Source organism: Manis javanica, chromosome 8, assembly GCF_040802235.1.
Source record: "Manis javanica isolate MJ-LG chromosome 8, MJ_LKY, whole genome shotgun sequence".
Classification (NCBI taxonomy): domain Eukaryota; kingdom Metazoa; phylum Chordata; class Mammalia; order Pholidota; family Manidae; genus Manis; species Manis javanica.
Genome location: NC_133163.1, coordinates 94017386 through 94039226, shown reverse-complemented (window position 1 = coordinate 94039226; position 21841 = coordinate 94017386). Strand labels below are relative to the sequence as shown.

The 21841-nt window shown below is 45.4% G+C and overlaps 1 protein-coding gene across 5 annotated transcripts in view; it reads left to right on the top strand.

Moving 5' to 3' along the window:
• The window catches only part of FRMD5 (FERM domain containing 5), a 356243-nt gene that overhangs the window by 293712 nt on the left and 40690 nt on the right, over positions 1–21841 (top strand). The window contains exon 1 of one of the 5 annotated variants that reach the window (XM_017642926.3): positions 18771–19255. The exons of the other annotated variants lie outside the window; for them this stretch is intronic. Coding sequence (XP_017498415.2) covers positions 19175–19255 — 81 coding nt within the window. The 5' untranslated portion in view covers positions 18771–19174. Of the gene's footprint in view, positions 1–18770; positions 19256–21841 lie in introns of those variants that run through there. 5 annotated transcript variants of the gene reach the window in all.

Genomic DNA, 21841 nt, shown 5'->3' with positions numbered 1-21841 from the left:
GCAACTCAGATCCATCGAATGGGAGTGCTTGGCCTCTGCCTGTGTCACTGAGGAGCCGTGGGTGAAGCTGAGGTTAAGGAGCTCAGGTGATGCTTGCCTTAATGCAGCTGAGCCAAGAGGAGATAGAGAGTGTGTGTGTGTGTCCAAGCGTGCCTGAGAGCTGAGAGAGGGCCCAGGGCCATCACCCCGGGGACTGGCCATCGGCTCTCACTCTAGCATAGCTTGTCTGTGTGAATGCATGTTTTAGAGGGTGAAGCCAATTTCCTCCTCACACTGGAACGCACTCCCCTTTTTCATGATGAGAATGGGAGTAGGTTTAGGATCTCATTAGAGGAGGACATGTTCCTCCCTGCACATTCTTCTCCCACCCTCACTTCTCCAACCTCCTGTTCCACAGGAGCTCATGCAGCACATAAGGCCTCTAGACCAGAGATCTGAAATGGGCTTCTTCCCAGGCTGTGTCCACTGCTGGCACGTCAGCTGGGGTGTGGAGCCCTGAGCAGTGCGCCTGTATTTGTGATTAGAACCTGCGGTGCAAAACAACCTCCCAGCCTGCCTGCACACCAAGAAGGGAAAGAGAAGCAGTTAGAGATCCCGAGGCCTACTTGTGATGAGTGGCTCACCCATCACCATAAGAAGTACAAGTTCCCGAGCCCCTGGCTCCCTGACTGGTGCCCCCTCCCCACGCCATGGAGTCTCCACACAGCATGCAGATGAATTATTTTCTTCTCTCCTCCCTTTTTTCTAAAGTAGGCAGAGTTCCCTGAAGTACACTTACTCTCCAAATATGTTCACAGCAGGATGTGAGAGCTCACTTTTGTCTGTAACAGATGCCTTGGGTACAAGCTTTTTCCTGTGTATCATGCTACTCGATACGGGGCTCTGAGGGCATGATTAATGCATGTTTAAACAGTCATCGCCTGCTCAGCCTGCTTTACCTTTGGGATGCTAGCGAGTACACAGAGCGCACTCACAGAAAGTACCGTCAGCCTGTGCAGACTGATATGACAACTCCAGCCGTGAACCAGGAGGGAACACTCTGAGGCTCAGTTGGTTCCCGTCTACCATCCAATCCTGTGGTTTCCACTGAACTGCATGTGACTTCTCAGTCTTCAGAGACTAGCTCTCAGAACCATTTGTTTAATTCAGTATTTATTGAGCACCTACCAGGCAAGGCTCCAGGGGTTCCAGAATGGGGAATTGCATGTGGGCCCTACCTGAAGGGACCTGACAGTCCAGTGGGAAATAGAATACGTTAAGAATAGTTATAGCACTGGATGGAAAATGTGGAGAGCCTGAAGACTGATTTAGAAGAGGGATGGAAAGACCACTGTGACTGGGGACTTGTGTGGCCCTCACTGAGGGTAGCCATGGATGGGACTGTGGGGAGGCAGGCAGTAAGGATCTTGTAGTCACTTTGGGGGAGGGGTGGTGTCAGGAGCCTTGCAGAGGGCTTTGCTGATCTGAGTCATCCACACACCCCACAGTGGTGAGCCTGGGCACCTGTGCCACCCCCCGGGGAGCCTTGTCGGCTCTGCCTGTGGCCATTGAGGCCTTGTGCCCTACTTGCCCTGCTTGGGGTCTGTACAGCTATGAAGCAGGAGAAGCGTCCCAAAAAGAGGTCCCTGAATTCTACGTTTTTATTCACAAAAATGTGCTTTGAACCTCATGATCTGTGCACAGATGGCAGATGGGAAAGAGAGACAAGGCAGCTGACTCAGGACGCTCCACTCCTCTCCATGCCATCTCCTCTCCACCCATCAGGGGCCTTCGGAGATACCCATGTGACTTGTCACAGAGCCTGAACCCTCGGAGTGGGTCAGGCCTGAAAAATGATGAGGACTCTTGCTCTGAGGGATGCTCGTGAGGGGACAGTGTCAGGTCTGTCCTTTTCTGAGAATTCTTAGAACTGGATGCATATAAATAGAGCCTGAAAAAAATGGGAACTTGGCTTGAAGATGTCTTATAGAGAGAGAGTGAGTGTTGGTACAAATGTGATTTATACATACTTAGAAAAAATTACACCCTCTTTATAGAAGCTGCTTTAGAATTAGGCTTATAATTGCTACATGATTCAACCACCAAATTACTGAAATGTTCCCACAAGGGGTATTTGACATTTAGTGGAAATTTTAATATAATGAAGTGAATATGTCAAAAATTCAAGCATTTTAAATTATTTAACTTATTCATATTTAAATTGAGAAGAAAGGACAGCTTCAGGTAGGCTGTTTCCCCCCTTACTCAAAAATAATGGTGGTGGCAGAGACCAACTCTAAAGAGGACTCAGGACTTCTCCCGCTGTGTCCTGCCAGGTCCCCCAGCAGCAGGCGGGTATTAGAGTATGGCACACTTTTATCCTCTCAATGTGGTCATTTTTGGTTATTTGGTGAAGTGCCTGCCATATGGCCCAGCGATGGTATGCAGGTTCTACAGTTAAGCTCAGGTCCAGATCCCAGCTCAGTCACTTAGTGACTTTGTAGCAACAAGCAGGTTAATCTTCCATGTGCGTTAGTTTTCCCATCTGGTAAATGGGCATGATAACACTCCCACTCACATAGTTTGTGAAGATTGAAGATACATGTGAAACAGGTTAACACAGTGCCTGACACATATTAGCACTCTGGCAGCATTGCGTTCCTTCCTTTCCCTCCCTGCCCCTCTTATCTGGCAGCTCCTCCAGTAAGGAGAATAAATTCAAGGGTAGCTATAAAAGTCATCAGCTTGGCCACTTGTTAGCTTTTGTTAACAGCTAGAATAAAAGGTTTTAAGTACTGGAGGTGTTTGAAATGTGGTAGTGGAAATTCATTATCTATGAATTTCCATGTATCCCAACTGCCTCTGCCTCAGTGATAAGAAAAATTGAATTTATCAAAACTTAAACTTTCCCAGGGCTCTACACTGTTGAACAGAATGTGCATCTGTGTCTTCCCGGCTGTGGTGTTTCTCCGGCCTTTGCCTTTCCTAGTCATCCCATTGGTGATTCACCTTACTCATTCCCCTGCCACCTCCTCCATCTTCTCTCATCATTTGGGCATCCTGCTTTTTGTCTTTTGTGCCTTCCTAGTACTTGAAACCTTAAACACAGGGATCATAGAAAACAATAATTTTAAAATAAAACTCTTAAGTTTCAGATGGATTTTCTTTTGTAAATTGCTTCATATAAAACAACACCTAAAGTCTATAGGAAGATAGTTTTAACTGTCAGTTTTTGCCAACTTAAAATTATCAGCATGAAATTGAGATGATAGCTCCTTAATATATGGAGTTTGGCCCACAGTATAAATGGAAATTTTGTAGCCATGCTCGGCTGCTGGAATCTACCAACAGTATATTTCCTAGCTAATATTCTTCACACATACTCTCAAATCCAAAGTAAATATCTAGCAGCCATCCCTGAATAAAGCTTGCTAAAATGAGTAGCTCAGGGCACTCATGCCAGGAAATTTAGATTTTAAAGGATATCATACAATGAAACACGTATTCATTAAATTCCCCTCAAGTGATAACTTTACAAGTGACCACTTCTACAGATATGGGAAAGAAAGGGTTTGTTTTGTTTTGTTTTGGGTGGGGGGTGGTCAGTTAACCCCAAACTGACAAGGTGTTTGGGGATTTTAAAGCTTGCAGTTTTTAACTTACGGGTAAACTGAGAGAAGTAGTTCACTGTTTGAAATGGTGTCGTTCAGTGTTTTAAAGACTGAAGTTGCCTATGAGACTCCCAAAGTATCTAGTTTAATTAGCTTTAGTAAATAAGGTAACCAAATCATCACTCGGAGTGTCTCCATCTTTAAAAATAAGCTGGGCATATTAGAAACACAGAGAAGGCAGTGTGACCAGCACGTGGGGAGCAGGAAAGGAAGAGAGCGAGATGCGGCAGGAGCCCTGCAGTGCCTGGAGCCCCTCAGCCCCTCCGACAGGGCTCTTCCTTGAGACCGGTCCCTCAGCCCCCAGCCCCCAGGCCTTCCCTCCCGGCACAGGACAACCCCACCTCCTCTCCCCAGGCCCCCCAGCAGACTTTTCATATTTTCTATTGTGTCTTACATTAACATGTTGAAGGCATTCCAGAGACTGTGTGCTGGGCTGGAAAGAGTGAACAGTGGCTCTGCGCCTGAAGTTCCTCATTTGAAAAATGGAGAGGATAAGAAACGATGTGTATAAATAAAGTGTCTGGCACAAAGTTAGTTCAGACCCTGCCATCCTGAAACACATCCCTTTCCTTCCTGTTATTTCCACAGGTATATGAAAATATAACAATGACAAGAGAAAACTATGGTAACTATTTAAAATCGAGCTACATACTCACACATATATACAGCCCACGACACTATGAGGAAATGAATCCGGCGGTTGAACAGCTCAGTGTTCTGCCTTGTTATGATGAGCAGAGAACTGAACAGAGGTGTGGATTTGAAGCAGTCAAGAGCTCTGCCTTTAAAAAAGAGAGACAGGGAAGATAGTAAGGGGGCTGGATGGGACTGGAAGAGGGAGACCTGAGAAGAGGGATATTTGGGTCATTGCCAGACTTTGAAGAAGGTACTTTAAAAATAATTTGAGGGCAAGTTTTGCTCTCTGTTGCGCTGTGTACCCCCTTCTCCATATCCCTAAGAAATGTGCACAAAAGCTGTGGTGTACTGCTATGTTTGGACTTAGATGCATGTGGTTGTGTGTACACGAAGTGGGGAATGTGCTTATTGTAGCAGTCATCACAGAAGTACCCTCTCATTCATACTGATATTCTAATGTAACAGGTAAATGTAGGCAAAAAACTAATTTCTAAAATTGATTTTTAAAAATTAAATTGAGACTTTTTGAGTAGTAATTTAATCAGTTCCCTTCAGCTTACAGCAGACTAGGCCTTTGACTTTTGTTTAGTACTTTCTAGTTCTTTGGGTCCAGGAAAAATTTTTATTTAAAAACAAATGGCATCATGTTTAGTGAAAGAGGTTTCTGCTTCCTGTGATGGCCAAGTACTTCCTGTTGAACCAGCTCTCCACAGGTAACAACTGTCAATGCTGGACAAAATATTGAAAACAACTGCCTCACACCACTGGAGCATGATTCAAAAACAGGCAGAAACTGGAGGGCTGGGTCTACTTTTGGGGAGAGGGAAATATATGAGTGGTGAGCTTCCCATTCTTTTGTGGCTTTTAGCTTGATGGCATGTCCCTTTTGGTGTCATACAAGGCAGTTAAAACCCAGAAACCTATGGTTTCTATCAAACCCACAGAGGCCAAAGTCTGAGACAAACACAGCATCTGGAAAGTGAGAAAGAAACACCAGAAAGGAGAGAGGCATGAGCCCCAAATTCTGTGCAGAAATTCTGTCCAAATCTCTGGGTGGCCCTTAACTATGCGTGCCTAGAAGACATATTCCAGAGAGCCCAGCTAAGCCCAAAAGAATCAATGCTTCTGAATTTGGTTTATATCTTTTCCAGGTAGCATCTCCTTTACAAAATAATGAAAAATTCTTGGGTGTTAAGCATTTAGTTTGTAAAAATATTTTCCTAAGTAGAGGCATACCTCGTTTTATTGTGCTTTACTTTATTGCACTTCGTAGATGTTTCTTGTTCAACAACTTGAAGGTTGTGGCAACCCAGCATGAAGCAAGCCTGTTGGCCCTATTTTTCCAGCAGCATTTGCTTACTTCATGTGCCCATGTCACATCTGGGGGATTCTCAAAATATTTCAAACTTTTTCATTCGTTATGGTGAACTGTGATCAGTGATCTTTGATGTTACTGTTATATTTGTTCTGTGGTGCCACCAACTGCACCCATATGAGACTGTTAACTTAATCGATAGATGTTGTGTGTGTTCTGTCCCACCAATTGACTATTCCCCCATCTCTCTCCCTCTCCTGGGGCTTCCCTATTCCCTGAGAAATAACAATATTGAAATGAGTGTTCAAGTGAGAGGAAGTGTTGCACATCTCTCAGTTTATATCAAAAGCTAGAAATGATTAACCTTAGTGAGGAAGACATGTCAAAAACCATGATGGGCCAAAATCTAGGCCTCTTGCACCAGTACAGCCAAGTTGTGAATGCAAAAAAGAGTTCTTGAAGGAAATTAAAAGTGCTACTCCACTGAACACGTGAATGATAAACTGAAACAGCCTGGTTGCTGATATGGAGAAGGTTTGAGTGGTCTGGATAGAAGATCAAACCAGCTACAACATTCCCTTAAGCCAAAACCTAATCTAAAGCAAGACCCTAACTCTCTTTATCTTATGCGGTACTATTATTCATGAAAGTGAGTTGTGTTATGATTATGAATACCTAATTACTCGTGACTCATTTTTATTTTACATTTGTATATGTTGTCATTGAAAGTAACAAAAATTTCATTTCATTGTAAACATTTAAATTTAATTAGGACATCACTAAGTAATTCTGGCCCTCTTCTATCCCCTCCCCCCTTCCATTGTTCCAAATCAGTAAGGTTAAATGAATTTTCGGGAGAACAGGGTTATAAAGCCCTTGACAAAATGTGTTTTCTAAAGCAAAGCCATTCCATTAAGCAGACCTAAATTTAGATTGTCAAAGCCCCATAGACTCTAAAAAGCAAGTTGTTAAAACTCATGAGTTTCAGTGTTGCTGCATTTGGAAATTTCCATATCTCAGCAATAGCCCCTTGTACTAGATTGCTCTAGAAAGTTCTAGAAGAGGGTAGGGATACATGTGAGGGACTCCTGTCTTTGAGGCTATCATTTTAGATATCAGTTGGAGTTCCATAATCTTGACTTCCAAAAATTTTTAAATTATAAATTCCTAGCAGCTATAATTTGTAAAAAGTATATGGATGGGAACACAACAAGGATGCCCACTCTCACCACTTTTATTTAACATAGTACTGGAGGTCCTTGCCACGGCAATCAGATAACACAGAGAGAGAAAAGGCATCCAAATTGGTAAGGAAGAAGTTAAGCTCTCACTATTTCCAGATGACATGATATTATACATAGAAAACCCTAGTGTATCCACCAAAAAACTACTAGAATAACTGAACTCAGCAAAGTTGCAGGATACAAAATTAATACACAGAAATCTGTTACATTCCTGTATGCTAACAATGAACTAGCAGAAAGACAAATCAGGAAAACAACTCTATTTACAATTGCATCAAAAAGAATAAAATACCTAGGAATAAACCTAACCAAGGAGGTGAAAGACCTTTACTGTGAAAACTAAAAGATACTCATGAGAGGAATTAAAGAAGACACCAAAAAAATGGAAATCTACCCCATGTTCATGGATAGGAAGAATTAATATTGTCAAAATGGCCATCATGCCGAAAGCAATTTACAGATTCAATACAATCCCTATCAAAACACCAATAGCATTCTTCAATGAACTAGAACAAATAGTTCTAAAATTCATATGGAACCACAAAAGACCCGAAATAGCCAAAGCAGTCCTGAGAAAGAAGAACAAAGCTGAGGAGACTATGCTGCCTGACTTCAAACTCTACTACAAAGCTACAGTAATCAAGACAGTTTGGTACTGGCACAAGAACAGACCCGTAGGTCAATGGAACAGAATAAAGAGTCCTGATATAAACTCATGTATCTATGGCCAATTAATATATGATAAAGGAGCCATGAATATACAGTAGGAAAAAGACAGCCTTTTCAACAACTGGTCTGGCAAAACCTGACACCTACATATAAGAGAATGAAACTGGATTATTGTCTAACTCCACACACAGAAGTAAACTTGAAATGGATCAAACACCTGAATGTAAGTAATGAAACCATAAAACTCTTAGAAGAAAATATAGGCAAAAATCTCTTGAATATAAACATGAGGAACTTTTTCCTGAATGCATCTCCTTGGGCAAGGGAAACAAAGCAAAAATGAACAAATGGGACTACATCAAGCTAAAAATCTTCTCTACAGCAAAGGATACCATCAGTAAAACAGAAAGGCATCCTACAGTATGGGAGAATATATTCATAAATGGCATATCTGACAAGGGGTTAACATCCAAAATATATAAAGAACTCAAACGCCTCAACACCCAAAAAACAAATAATCCCATCAAAAAATGGGTACAGAGTATGAACAGACAATTTTCCAAAGAAGAAATTCAGATGGCCAACAGGCACATGAGAAGATGCTCCATATCACTAATCATCAGGGAAATGCAAATTAAAACCACCAAATGCAAATGAGGTACCACCTCACACCAATTAGAATGGTCACTATCCAAAAGACAAGAAATAACAAATGCTGGTAAGGGTGCCGAGAAATAGGAACATAGGAACCCTCCTACACTGTTGGGAGGACCACAAATTGGTGCAACTGCTGGGGAAAGCAGTATGCAGGGTCCTCAAAAAACTAAAAATAGAAATACCATTTGACCCAGGAATTCCACTCCTAGGAATTTACCTGAAGAAAACAATATCCCTGATTTGAAAAGATATATGCACCCCTATGTTTATCATCACACTGTTTGCAATAGCCAAGGTATTGAAGCAAGCTAAATGTCCATCAATAGATGAATGGATAAAGAAGAGGTGGTACATATACACAATGGAATATTATTCAGCCATAAAAAGAAAAGAAATCCAGCCATTTGCAACAATATGGATGGAGCTAAAGGGATATTATGCTCAGTGAAATAAACCAGATGGTGAAAGACAAATACTATATGATTTCACTTATTTGTGGAATATAAAAACAAAGCAAAACAGCATTAGACTTATAGACACTGAGAAGTGACTAGTGGCTACCAAGGGGTGGGGGCAGAGGAGAAGGGGACTGTTGAACCACTGTGATGTACATTTGATTAAAAAATAAAAAGTATATGTACAGATTTCCTAATGACAGATCAGAGATGATTAATTTAAAATATTTAATTCAACTCAGAAGAACCAAAGATGAAATGACCTCTCCCTCTCCCTCCACTCCTATATCAGCAATCCTGGCTTTTTCTAAAAATATCCCTGAGTTAGAGAAAATGCAAATGAAGCTTCTGAGATCCAACTTAAAGAGAAAACATTTTGCAGCTGTTATGGCTAATTTGACAATAAATATGAGTGCCAGTAATTCTCTTAATATATTTTTTGAATAAGAATCTTAAGGTGAAAAAATGTTGCCTCCACAGCTCCTGCTGATGCTCTGAGTCTTCAGATGAACTGTATTTTCTATGCCTGGGATTGACTCTCCTTAGTGTGAAGGTGATCATCAACATGCCACTCGAAGCTAGTGCTGAGGCTCAGCTGCCCGTTCAACAGGAGCATCCCCATAGTTTTGTGTGCAGAATTAGTTTCAGTTCTGCTGGCCAGTCTGGGAAAAGGTCACTTGGAATGGGATTTGTTAGATACACTTTACTACTTATATTTTTACAGCTTTTATTCTGTCAAGATTCATTTCTTAAGTGCCCACTCTGTGTCAAGGATTAGGCATACCTAAAGGAGTAAGACAAGGTCCTGATCCCACCTGTCCTGCCTCCAAGACAAATTAGTAGATAATTACAACATATTGAGAGAGAAGGTAGGCCCAGAATGCTTTGGAAGCTCAGAGGAGAACATCTAAAACTTGCTTTAAGGAAATGTACAAGTCTCTATACAAACATGATTCCTATGCTTTGATAATTGTATTCAACTGTGGTACCTACAAGGAAGAAGTATATTGTGACAAACATTTTTTTAAGAGACAAGATTTGCCAGAGCAGTGTGCTCTAAAAATAAATCAATGTAATGACCAATTTAAGAAATCTTAATTATTTCCTTAAGTAATTCAACAGTCAGAGCCTTAAAAGAATTAGTGACCCATTCACCGAAGTCATCACAATGATACTTAAAGATAGCTTTTCAGCCTATTCTCCCAGCCTCCTTGCTGAACTGAAATTGTGGAAATTCTACTTCATTCCAGCTTCTCATTCACACCTTTACATTGGTCACTTAAATGCTGTTTATTCTACCACCTAAATATTTCTTTAATCCATCACATTTTTATCCTCATGGCCATTAGTTTGGGTGCCCATCAGAGTTCATCTGGATAACTACAGTGATTTTCCAGCTGGTCTCTCTGCTTCTGTTCTCTACCAACACAAAATCTACTCAATTCTCATTCCCTCTTCAAATCTTTTTTAAATCATTCCCTTGCCATCACCTATAGAATAAAGTCCTTAGCATGGTGTACACAACAGTTCACCCTCTGCCCCTGTCTGCCTCTCCATATTGATCTGAAACAGAACTCTGCGTATCAGAGCAGTTAGTTAAAATTCCTAGAACATGCCTTACTCTGTATATGCTATTCCCTCTGCTGATCTCCCACTCCTAGGCTGAAAGCACCTTCAAGACCCAATTTGTCACTTTTTTTGTGAGGTCTGTCTGGTAGTCTTATCCCACCAGCCTATCGCTATACCTTGTACATACCGCTGTATGCACACCACTGTAATTGGTGAGAGATTCTTTCTGACCAAAAATAAGGTTCGCCTCTAGTTAGTGGAAAATTGAGGGAATCATCTCATCATTCTTTGTCTCTAGAGTTTTCCGGCAGGGAGAATAGCTATAAGTAATATGGCCTCAGAAGAATTCTTACTTGAAGTACAGGGAGGACTTGAATACACTGAGGAGGCTGCTCCAGAGCCCATTCCATTGACTGCTGCTTGCACAGTCTGATGTCACATGCTTTTCTAAGTCAGCATCTTTGTTGAATTGAAGAGAGCACCCCAGAGAGCAGCATACAAGAACAAGCTGGGGAGAAAGATCCACAAAGCCAGATAAACTTGCCAATGATGCATCATTTTGTTGAGGCAGCAGGTTGTCATGAGCCAATGACATCCTCTGGCCTGTACATACCATATTGAAGATTAGGGAGATCTGGAATGTACAAAGGAGGAACAAGATTGAGAACAGCCTTTGGAGGAATAGAAAGAGTGCATACGGACCTCTCACCTTACACCCAGCTCCTGCCTCAGCTCCCCATACTGGGGTTGTGGGGATTGCTTAACAGCTGATCTCTGATACCCAGAATATAGAAATTTGGAAGTGTTCTGATTCAAAAAATCTAAAAGAAAAAACATAAAATCTGGCTTTACTGCTAGTTTCTTATTCATTATCTTCAAATATTATTGACTAAGTTCCTGGTTTCCTGTAGGTTTTGAGGATTTCCCACTTTGTGTGCCCTCATGGAGAAGCCTAGCATCTGTATTTTTACAACAGGAGTAGTTTTCTGGTTGAAGCAGATCTAAGATCCAGAGAATTCAGAAAAGAATTCATGCGATGGGTTTAGTTACACATTTAGGCATATAGTCAAAGGACTAAAAATCCTATTCCACATGAGCCCAGAAGCATAGAAGTGTTTTCCAACATCAACTCCCTAAAAAGAACTTAGCTATAAGAAACCATATCAATATAACTAAGCAGAAGTAATGATTAGTCTTGTCCAGTATTGAACTTTTAATTCCCTTCCCAGTGGCAAGAACCCAGCTGGAGACCTTCCTGAGAGCACAGTCGTGCTCTCCTTTCCCATGACTGTGTGCACAGCCTGAGCACTTATTTTGGAGCTGGCATTGAGGCCAGATGGCCCTTGTCTACTCAAGTACAACCTATGGAATTACAGTCAGAAAACTTAGACCAAAGGTAATACCTGGGAGACCAAACCTGAAATGCGATTCTAGTGTTAAGGTAGGCTTTGCTTTGGACAGGGACTCCACCTCCAGTCTTAGCCCAGCACGGTCCTCCTGTCCTACCCTGACCACACTGGGTATGAGGAGCTGAAGACCCAGGAGGCAGGAGCTCATCAGGCAAGATTAGCCGTTGCCAATCCTCAGCTATCCGCCTGGTCATACCATGTAGTAGTGGATCGTGTACAAGGCACCTGGCAGCGCACGGTGAGCACAGACACTGGATACCACACTTCCACTTCTGATGGTAACAGAGAGGACAGTGGACACGAACACGGTGGGGGTGGCAGCAGGACAGGTCAGGGGTATGTAGCGAGCGCCATGACTAGAGGAAAGATGGCTTGTCCCAGTCACTGTCTCAAATATCTCTAAGTCAGTATCTCTGCAACCCTGGGAACACGTAGGTACTGCCTGGCCCAAGGGAGGCCCTTGACAGGTATGTATATGTATTGAATTAAATGTATTCCCAATGGTTGTCATCCATTTTTTGTCCTTCAGGTAACACAATATTCGGTGTGCAGCAGATGTGCAAGATTTTCTCAGTGGTGACATCTCGAGCAGGGCTGCTGTGCAGCCTCAGGGGACTCTGGTCTTATGGGTGGCCGTGGTGATAGAGGCACAGAGGTGACAGGGATGTGCCACAGGCCTAGAGGGCACTGCTGGGCTCAAGGCTTCTGCCTCTGCAGTGCTCCTGCCTCCCCTTCAGGCTGAAGAGCTGCAGGAGGAGGGTGCCACACTTCCAGAAGCCTTGCCTCCCGGTAGCCCTCTCCATCACACTGCAAGGCCTAGGACCATAGTTTGGCATGATGCCCTGGGGATCTTGATCATCCCCACTCCACCCCCAGGGCATGTTAGGAAGTACATTTCCAAGCCCAAGAATTATTTTAGACCAAGAGCCACCTGTTACTGCTCAGCCATTAAAGTGTTACATCTGGAGAACCTTCAGAAAACTACCAAGTTCAGGGACCAGAAGCACTCAGCTCGAAGCACACCTTTAGCTTTTGCCTCAGCCCAGGTTCCAAGGTCCTGCCTCCCAGTAAGTTTAGGGTGGTGCAGGATGAGGCTGGAAGGGGTTGATGACGTGTCATGTTATCATCTCCTTCCCATTACTGGACAGTTGAAGGTACTCAATCTTATCTACAGGCTGTGCAGGTACTTCATTCCCCACCCCCGCCCCAGCTAACTGTCACCCTAGGGCCCTCTCTTAAGGAAACTCAGGAGCCTGCTGCCCCCTGGGCTGGAGTGTAGGAAGCATGCCCCTGGGGAGGCACGGAGGTGAAGAGCCTCAGGACCCATTCTGAGAGGATCCGCACCAGCCCTCACTGTGAGGCTGGAGGCACGCACTGCACGGCCTCAGGGTTTGCCACCTCTCACGGTAGAATGTGGAACAACCAGACGCGTGGCAGTGTAACAGTCTCACACACAAGTCTTCACTGTCTCAGGCCTGCTAGAGGCAGTTTCTAGAATTGAATGAATTCTGCCTAGTTATTCTTTCCATTTACTTTGAGCAATGGCCCGGAGTTTTTTAATTAATTAAACTAGCAATAAATGTCTTAATAAACATCTACCTTGTAAAGCTACCTGATTACCCTTTTTTAAAAAACTTTTGTCCTTGTTTAAGAGAAGATGGACTGGAGTGTGATTACTGTAGTCAGCTAATAAGAGAATCAGAGACTTTGGGTACATCAGGGGAAGTGAGATCATCTACACAGAGGGAAACTGAGGCTTGGAGAGGAAAGTAACTTGCCCAAGAGATCACAGCCGGAACCAGCCTTTCCTTACTCCCGTCCCCTCCCTCCAGCCTCAGACTGCCTGCTCGAAGCTGGACAGATTTGCCTCCCTGGCATGGAATGACATCCTCAGGGCACATATCCCATACCCACCCACTTCCCCACCCCTGATGGAGGAGATCCTTTTCCAGGAAAGCGAGAAAACAGAAGACTGGTCATGACAGCCAAGACGAAGTCTGAGAAGCTTAAAGAGCCCAGCTACAGGGCGGAGGCAGCAGCAGGCAGAGGTCTGGGGCAGTTCCCTGTCCCATTCTAGACAAGAGACCCTGGAGGCCAGGAGAGGAAAGCTTAGAACAGACTCCCTGTCGCAGACGGCAGAACTGGGCTGAGAGGGGGCTCTCTCTCTGAATGAGGTTTGAAGACAACTGCCAGCTCCACTCTCCAACAGTCTAATTCATGGCAAAAGTGCAGTAAGTTTTGAGCTACTTAGCCACTGAAAGGAAATGGTAATTGGGAACTGGAACTTTCCAGCCAGAATTGGGCAGCTGCCCACAGTCATGAAAGGCAGAATTTGAAAAACCTGGAATGAAGGAGCACAGTTTCTCTGTAGTATTTAATTCAAGAGCCTCATGCTCTGAAGTTGGTCCTCTTGGCCTGTGGAAACGTGGACGCTGAGTAAAAGTGGCACTTGTGCCGCCAGAGCAGGTCTTGGCGAGTTTACACGCCCCCTTTTTCTCCCCCTTGGCCCCACAATCTTTGCTTGCAGAGCTGCTAGTGACCAGCAGGTGCCAAAGAGCTGATCTTGTCCAGTGGTCCCCAGACCATCAGCACCAGCCTCACCTGAGAACCTGTTAGAAATTCAAATCACCAGGCCCCACCCAGGCCCACTGAACCCAAACTCTAGGAGAGGCACCCAGCATTCTGTGTTGTTAACAATTTTCCAGGTGATTCTGATGCAGGCTCAAATTTGAGAAGTGCTGGTCCAGAACATGGTATTGTTCTAATCTGTTACATATTAAGGCAATGACTTTCCAGTGAGCTAGCACTCCTTCTCCTCCCTGGCCTCCCTGCTCCAGCCTCCTCCACCACTGGGGCAGCCACGCTGGGAGGCTGGGGTTTGTCCTGTTGCTTCCCCAGGCCTCAGCACGTGTGCAGCGAGCCATTTGTCCACCATCTGCTTGGCTCTGGCCCCAGCTGTCTCACTCCTCTCCTGGGACTCAGTTTTCTTGTTGCAGTGGGGTTCCTTCCACTCAGTGCTGGAAAGAGGGGCCATCCTAAATGTGGCTTTGTACCATCAGTGGGACCACAGACCAGGAGTCGGACCCTGGACCCCTGCCTCAGAGTTCTGTCTGCCTGGTGAGGGACCTTCCAAGGGAAGCCCTGGCTGTCCTTCTCAGGAGAAGTGATGGCAGTGACCTGGCTGGCCCGAGATAGGGATGCCTGTGGCTCCGTGTGCCTGGGTGAGCTCAGGGAACGTGGGGCTCCAATCAGAGAGTTGTGGGCTCTACTTGTCCATCCTTCTCCTTTACCTCCCAGCGGGACAGCAGTCACCTGAGGCCTCCGGGGGAGAGTCTGAGACCGCAGTTAGCTCCGGTAGCTTTAACACCAGAAAGGACCAATTCTACTTATTGAAAGAGATCGAGGCTCTGGGTTAATTTAATGAAATACATTTAGCCAAATGCTTCTTCCCTTTTTCTTCTAATTAATTCCAAGGCATTAAAAGACATAGTGTTTGTTGGAATTGAGTCACAGCTCATTCCCCACCCCCTTGGTTCCTCCTTGCTCAGTGTTAGGAGCATGTCAGCAGCGTATCATAGGAATCTCTGCCTTCGTCTCCGTGGCACTGAGTAGATGCTGCCAGAACCCTGAGGAGTTTGGGTTGATAGCATATATTTGATATTTTCTACTCTTCTGACCTAGTCTGGGAAAAATAGCCTTGGGGTATGGAAGAGATGCAAATGTGTGCCCTGAGAGCCCAGTGGGGCAGATTCCCCAAATGGTGGCCATCCCCATAAGCTTGAGGACACTGCACAGGTGGGCATGTAGCCAACACCCCACTGAGGGTTCCAGTCCAGAGAGGACCGGCTTCTGCTCACTGGGTGCCCAGGCTCATTGCTGAGATCTTGTCATGTTCGAGGCTATTCAGCCTAAGGGAAGAGGAGGTCACAGGAGGCAGAGTAAGTTGGTAGGAAAAATACACAGTGTTTTTATGTATATTATGTCTCTTATTGGAGCCTTACAATAATCTTTTGAAAGTTGTAGTATTAACCTTTTTTATACATAAGGAAGCTGAAGCTCAGGGAGATTCAGGAATGGATCTGAGGTCACAGCTGTGGGGCAGCAGAGCAGGGCCTTGACTCCGAGCCTAGTGCTCCTCCTCAAGGCCTTCACCTTCCCACCTCTACTCCCTTTGCCTTCCCCTCAGCGTTAAGGGAACATGAGTGACCCAGTAGGATAGCCGAAAAGGAGACTGCGCCAGGACTCACGAACGCTGGCCTCATTCACTAACGGGCATGCGCCTCTCAGAATCCGTCACATCCACTGGTCCTGGCGAGTGGAGCGCTTTCTGCTGAGGCGGAGGGAGACCAGGGGCGTCCCTGCAGGGCTCTGAGAACTGGGGAGGACGCCGAGCTCGCTGTCTTCCTCCTGACCTGGGCACGCAGGCCACTCCCTGCAGACAGCTCCGGATTTGCCAAATAGCATGTTCCTTTGCCCTTCGCAAAAGAAAATAAAAGGCAAGAAAATAAATTGTCAAATTGTCTTTACATTTGGGGAATAGAAGTCTGCCCCCGCACTGGACTTTTCTTTCCAGGGTATCTGAAGCAAAGTTATCTTCACATTGTACAAGAGGCATGACTAAGTGAGAGGGTGTGTGTGTATATGTGTGTTGGTGTGTGTAAGAGGGTGAGAGTATGAGCTTCACACAAATAAATACAAAACACTGAGTTTTTTTTTAACAAGCCTGGCTGAGTTTTCAGTAGTTCTGCAGTTGTGACATGAATAGTCCACTTAGCTACTCAGCAGTGGCTAGAAAAATACAATCAAAACTTATTCAATCAATAGCAAGAAATAGTGATCATTCTAAGAGTCACCTTACTGTACAAGTGGCCTCACCATCGGAAAGATAGACGAGTTTGCTTTTCTTCAGATCCAGCTTGAGTTGTGTTTTTTTTTCTTTCCAGAAACTTCACTGGGTACAAGGAATCCCCTTGGGAATGAGGACGTCTTGGCTCTTGAAGCATCATCATTGATATCTCAATAAGTCTAGCTCCCCATTAGCCCTGCTCTTTCAAGCTGAACAAGAGCAGGCTTGAAGGTTCTGCACAGAGGGTCTTGATTGTTCTTGTTGAGTCTGGTTTGGGCCGTCAGTGCTGACAGAACACTTAACCCTCCCTCCCATGACATTTTCTTGTGCACTGTGACCTACACGTTCCAGACCGAATGTGCTTTCCCCGCCCCATGTACACATTTTCTGCAGGCCATACCATGTGGCAATGAGCCAAGCCATGGGTCTGACTAGAGCAAGGACTGCCTTCGGGGCTCGCAGGGGCACCATGCCTGGCATCTGAACCTACAGATACTCATTTGCATCATGAAAATTACCCTAACTCCCTCAAGTTGCATGCAGAATGGGGGTATCAGGGCAAGAGGTTGCTGCATGTAGTAAGGATTAGGTGAGGCCAGTAGCTACTGGAGTCTGGATAAGGACCACTTCTCTGCCCCTCTGAACTCTGACTTCCCTCCACTCGGGCCTGGCCTCTCCCCTATGAGCCATGTGGCCACCCCGTACAGCCTCCTGGCTCTGTAGTCTGGATACCAAGTGCCTGCATGGGCCCAGGCCTTCCCAGCCAAACTGCCGAGTTCTGGACTTGTGTCCCCTGAGAGTAAGAAGCAGCGCACGTGCCTGGGCAGGACCAGCTGTGACTGCTGCATCTGGGGTGACCTGCTACGCAGGGGGTATGGCTGCCTTCCTCCCTGGAGCTAGCTGCTCCATCTCCCAAAGTGAGCTGGCTGCCTTTCTATCAGCAGCCTCAGCAGTTCCTAGACAGATTTTGTTGGTTGAGAACTAAAGAAGAAAAGTGGACTCCTGGGCCAGGAGCTTGGCAAGGGTTCCCTCACTTCAAAGAAAATGTAAATTAGTGTGGAAGGTGCTGAGATTATGAAATCTGGGGCCCTGCTGTTACCACTTGTCCCTCCCACCCTCCCTCAGCCTCTGAAAGCTAGGTGGGTGTGGAGTGAAAAGACAGCGGCAGGACTGCACCCCTCTGATTGATTCACTTTTCAGCTCAGCTTACTCATGCCATGGCCCTGAGAAGAGGACTTAATGTGGCTGGTCCTCTGTGACATTAAAGTGCTTTTACCCCACAGCATGTAGCAGCCCTCGGCACACACGTGCCTCCGGAGGACTCTGTAAAGGAATCAAAGGAGTCTTCAGCCTACAAGAAACTTAAGTTAGAATAGAGGCTGAGATGCCAGGTGCCTGAGGATGACTTGTTCAGCTCTTGCCCTCTCCTCTGGGCACTCACATCTTGATATGGCCTTTTTCCACCCTGGACCCCTGTGCTTTTGGATGGCAGGTGCCCACCCTCCATCTCCCATCTGTCTTTCTATGGGCCTGTAAAACCATGGCCAACTCCCTTTAAGAGCAGGTGGCCCAGTATCTGAGAAAGTTGTGATAGCTCTTGTCCTCTTCAAGATTCGCAGTTTGCCCTTAAAATCTGCCTGCCTCACAGGTAAGCCTGATTAGATGAGGAGAGGCCTAATGAGTGGGGGGCTTTCTACATGTTAACCCCTCTGCCAGCAATACCTCAGGCCAGAGCCCCTGGGATTGACCCCATGATGGGTTAAAATAAGCTGCTCTCCTGCCCAAGGGTTTTGATTATGAGGCAGAAAATGCAATTAACCTTGAATAGGTCACTGACCCAAGCTTGCTTACTGCTTCTGCCTCAGTCGTGTCCCTAAAGAACAGACGAATCAGAGGCACCCAGAGCCCAGTGCTCTGGAGAGGAACAGGAACGTGGTTGCCCCAGCCCCAGAGTTGCAGAGTGATTCTGAGGGGCTCATGACTCACTCTGCACCAGAGAGAGGGAATGGGCTGCACGGATCTACACTGTTACTTCCAAATATGTGTAGGTACTATTGCGGTTCATAAAATACAAATTTATTTTTAAATAGTTGTTTAGTATGTTGTTTTGATCCAGTAATATCTTTGGGAAGAGAATACCTTGAGAAGTGTAGCCAGATATGGGTGCTCTGTCTCAGCTCACTGAACCTGAAGACAAACAGCCTGAGCCTTGGTGCCCTGACTGTGTGACTCAGCAGTCATCACCTGTCAGCATGAGGGCCTGATCCCCCAGTGTCTTCAGTGGGACAACACCCGGCACACATCACATCACCTAGCTTGGCCACAGTGCCAGGGCAGCTGCAGGCAGTGGGGAGGACAGAACACACTGGGCTTTGCCATCCCACAGAAGACTGGCTGCCACAGAATATTCTAGAAAGCCCCAGACATAGGTAGGACAGGGAGACCATTGAGTGGAAACCCTAGGACACAGTAGGCATCTGAAAGTGCAAGGGGACCCCAAAACCAGGGAGTTTAAAATTCCTACACTCTTGCCCCTGCCAGTGGCTCATTGTAGGCCGCCCACCATGTGGTTCAGCTGGACGTGACTCCTTCTCCAACGCCTGCCTCAGGCCACTCCACCAACCCCAGGCTCCAAGAAGAGCAGGTTGCAACCTTCTGTGGAAAGTGCCACCACAGTGCTCACAGTTGATTCTGCCTTTGTATCTTCGACCGGAAACAAACTTCATGAATGCTGCTCCCACCTCTGCCCCAATCCCTTCCCACCCTCCAGCCTTGGAGAAACAGCGAAGAAAGATGATTCTCTTGGTTAGTTAGTTTGAGCCTTGGAGCTCAAACCCGTGCATCCTCCACTGCCCAGTGGGAGCCTGAGGGAACACTGACTTCACAGGGGACACAGGGCTTGCACCAGATGCTGAGAAATAGCAAGAAAAAGATCTTTATCTTACTGATGCAGGGCGTGTATAATGGGATATGATTTTTTCATAGCTATCTGAAAAGAAAAGCCATGCTTCCTTTTTCTTCCAGCAAAGCAGGAAAACTCTGAAACTGTATCTACCAGGTTTTACCAGTTAAGAGCCCTGCAAGTGCATTTGAGCTGCTGGCCCACAAGAATGAGTTGCTTTTTTCCTAAATAGAACAGGCTCTTTATTAGAAGCTTAGAAGTGATATAATAAATACACAGAGAATGAGTTGTTTTTATGGAAAATGTGTTCTCTAAAAACCCATGTGATTTCTATCACAGAAGCACATCTTCCCCATGGCCACCCCAAGCTCCTGCTAATATGGTTGTTGTATGTGTGAAAGTGAAAGGCTTCAGCCATTAAAACTCACCCCAGCTAATTACACTGTAGTAACCAGCGTGGTGCAAATTAAAATTTGTAGAGAAAAATATTCACAGTAATCAATTGTCTCTTAATACTCCAGTTGCTCTGAGAGAGAGAATAGCATAGGACATGTCATGAGATAGAGTTTAACATATTTTGTCTGCTCCCAGAAGTACTTTTAAAATGAGCTTAAGCTCCTCCCACACTCTGGGACATCAGTAAGGAAATAGTTGACAGCCCCTGCCCAAAATACAGTTGCTGATGGAGTCTTTTGAAAGACCTGGTTTGTGGCCCACTGCCCAGAAGTCCCAGTGTGATTCATAACCAGTCTCTGTCCTGAGAGTAGCTCCTTCTAGTGGGAGACCAAGGGCTGTAAGGGTGGAGCCCACTGCCTTGGGAATATGTTATGGGAGGGAGTGTGGTGCGAGCAGAAGAGGGGGAGGTACCCACATGGCGCCACCCTCCTTTGTTGAGCTGTCTACTTACTGCCCTTTCAAGCCCGCATGGACAAGCTTCTTAAGATATTTGCTGAGAGATTTGATATCCTGTCCTAGTTCTCCTTGGAAAGTATAGAATGAGCCAGCAGAAAGGGAAGAGGTGAGGTACAAACCTTCTGTGGAAGTCTAAAGATCTGCCCATCGTTGGAGCAGGGCCAGCCCTTCCGTTACCCATGGCCTTGGGCCTTGGCATGGGTGAGAGACCTTGGATCTTATAACACAACCTCGAGTTGGAGGCAGAATTTGCCCAGACCCACCAGAGATGATCACCTCAGTTGAGCTGCAGAGACCAGCAGGGACAGGCCCAGAGCATGATGTCTTGCAGAGCTCCAGATGTTCTGATGGTTTTCTGCAAGTCATTCTCCTTCCAGCTCATCCTGGCAGGTCCCTGAAGGAGAGGTTATGGGTTGAAAAGTAATTTCCTCACATTTTGTGAAGGAATGTCAATGCTCTACATTCTGTTTATTCAGTCATGCATTTATTCAGCAAATAATTGTTAAGGACCTAGTTACCATATGCCAGACCCTGTGCTAAGCTCAGTGGGAGGCTCCTGCCCTCATAATACGGTAGTCTAGAAAGGAGCAGACAATAAATAAACAAGTAAACAAATCAGTAAGATAATTAAAGATTGCTGTAAGTGCTATGAAGGAAATAAACTGGATAAATGATATAGTGACAGGGAGGGCCATCCTGTAGGGGAAAGACCTCTGCACAGAGAGGACCTGAACTGAGACCTCAAGGAAAGAAGGAGTGGCCATGGGAAGAGCTGGAGGAAGGGCAGTCCAGGCAGAGGGAATACAACAATGCAGAGGCAGAAAAGCCTTGAAGCCTTCAGGGACGGAGAGGCCATGGCCAGAGCAGTGGGGAGAATGATTTGGGGTGAGTTCAGAGAGGGGCAGGAGCCAGGTCATGTAGGTCCTTGGAGGCCAAGATTAGAGTTTGGATTTTATTCTGAGAGTAAGGATCAATCAGGAGCAGTGACATAATTAAAGATCCCTGTGTACTTACTGGTGCATTGTTTATAATAGCAGATTGGAAACAAATTCATCAGCATGGAGCCAGGAAAAGAAATTTAGGTCCATTCCAGTGGTATGCAGCAGTTACAAACTGTGAGGCATATCTGTACATACTGCTATAGAAGGAATTGCAAGACACCCTAATTAGACAAAAAAAGAAAGCAGTACAGCATAAAATATGCTGCCGATGTAGTTTAAAAAGAGGAGATGTATGTACAGATAGGCTTGCCCATGCCTAAGATGCCACACTAAGAATATATAAGAGGACTGGTAGCTTCCAAGGCGGGCAACTGAGGCACAAGGGCTTGGGGAAAAGGGAGACTTATTATTTGTAGTAAATCCTTCCGTGTTTTTGAGTATCTCACTATGTGCCTGAATTACTTATTGAGCTAAAAAGACCTTATGTCTAAATTTGGCCACTTTGGTTGCTGTATGGAGAGAGGACAAAAGCAGAAGCAGAGAACCAGTTAGAAAGCTCTGGTTGTGGTCCGGTTGAGAGATGGTGGTGACTTGACCACAGGGCTGGAAACAGGGATGAAGAGAAGTGGGTGGCCT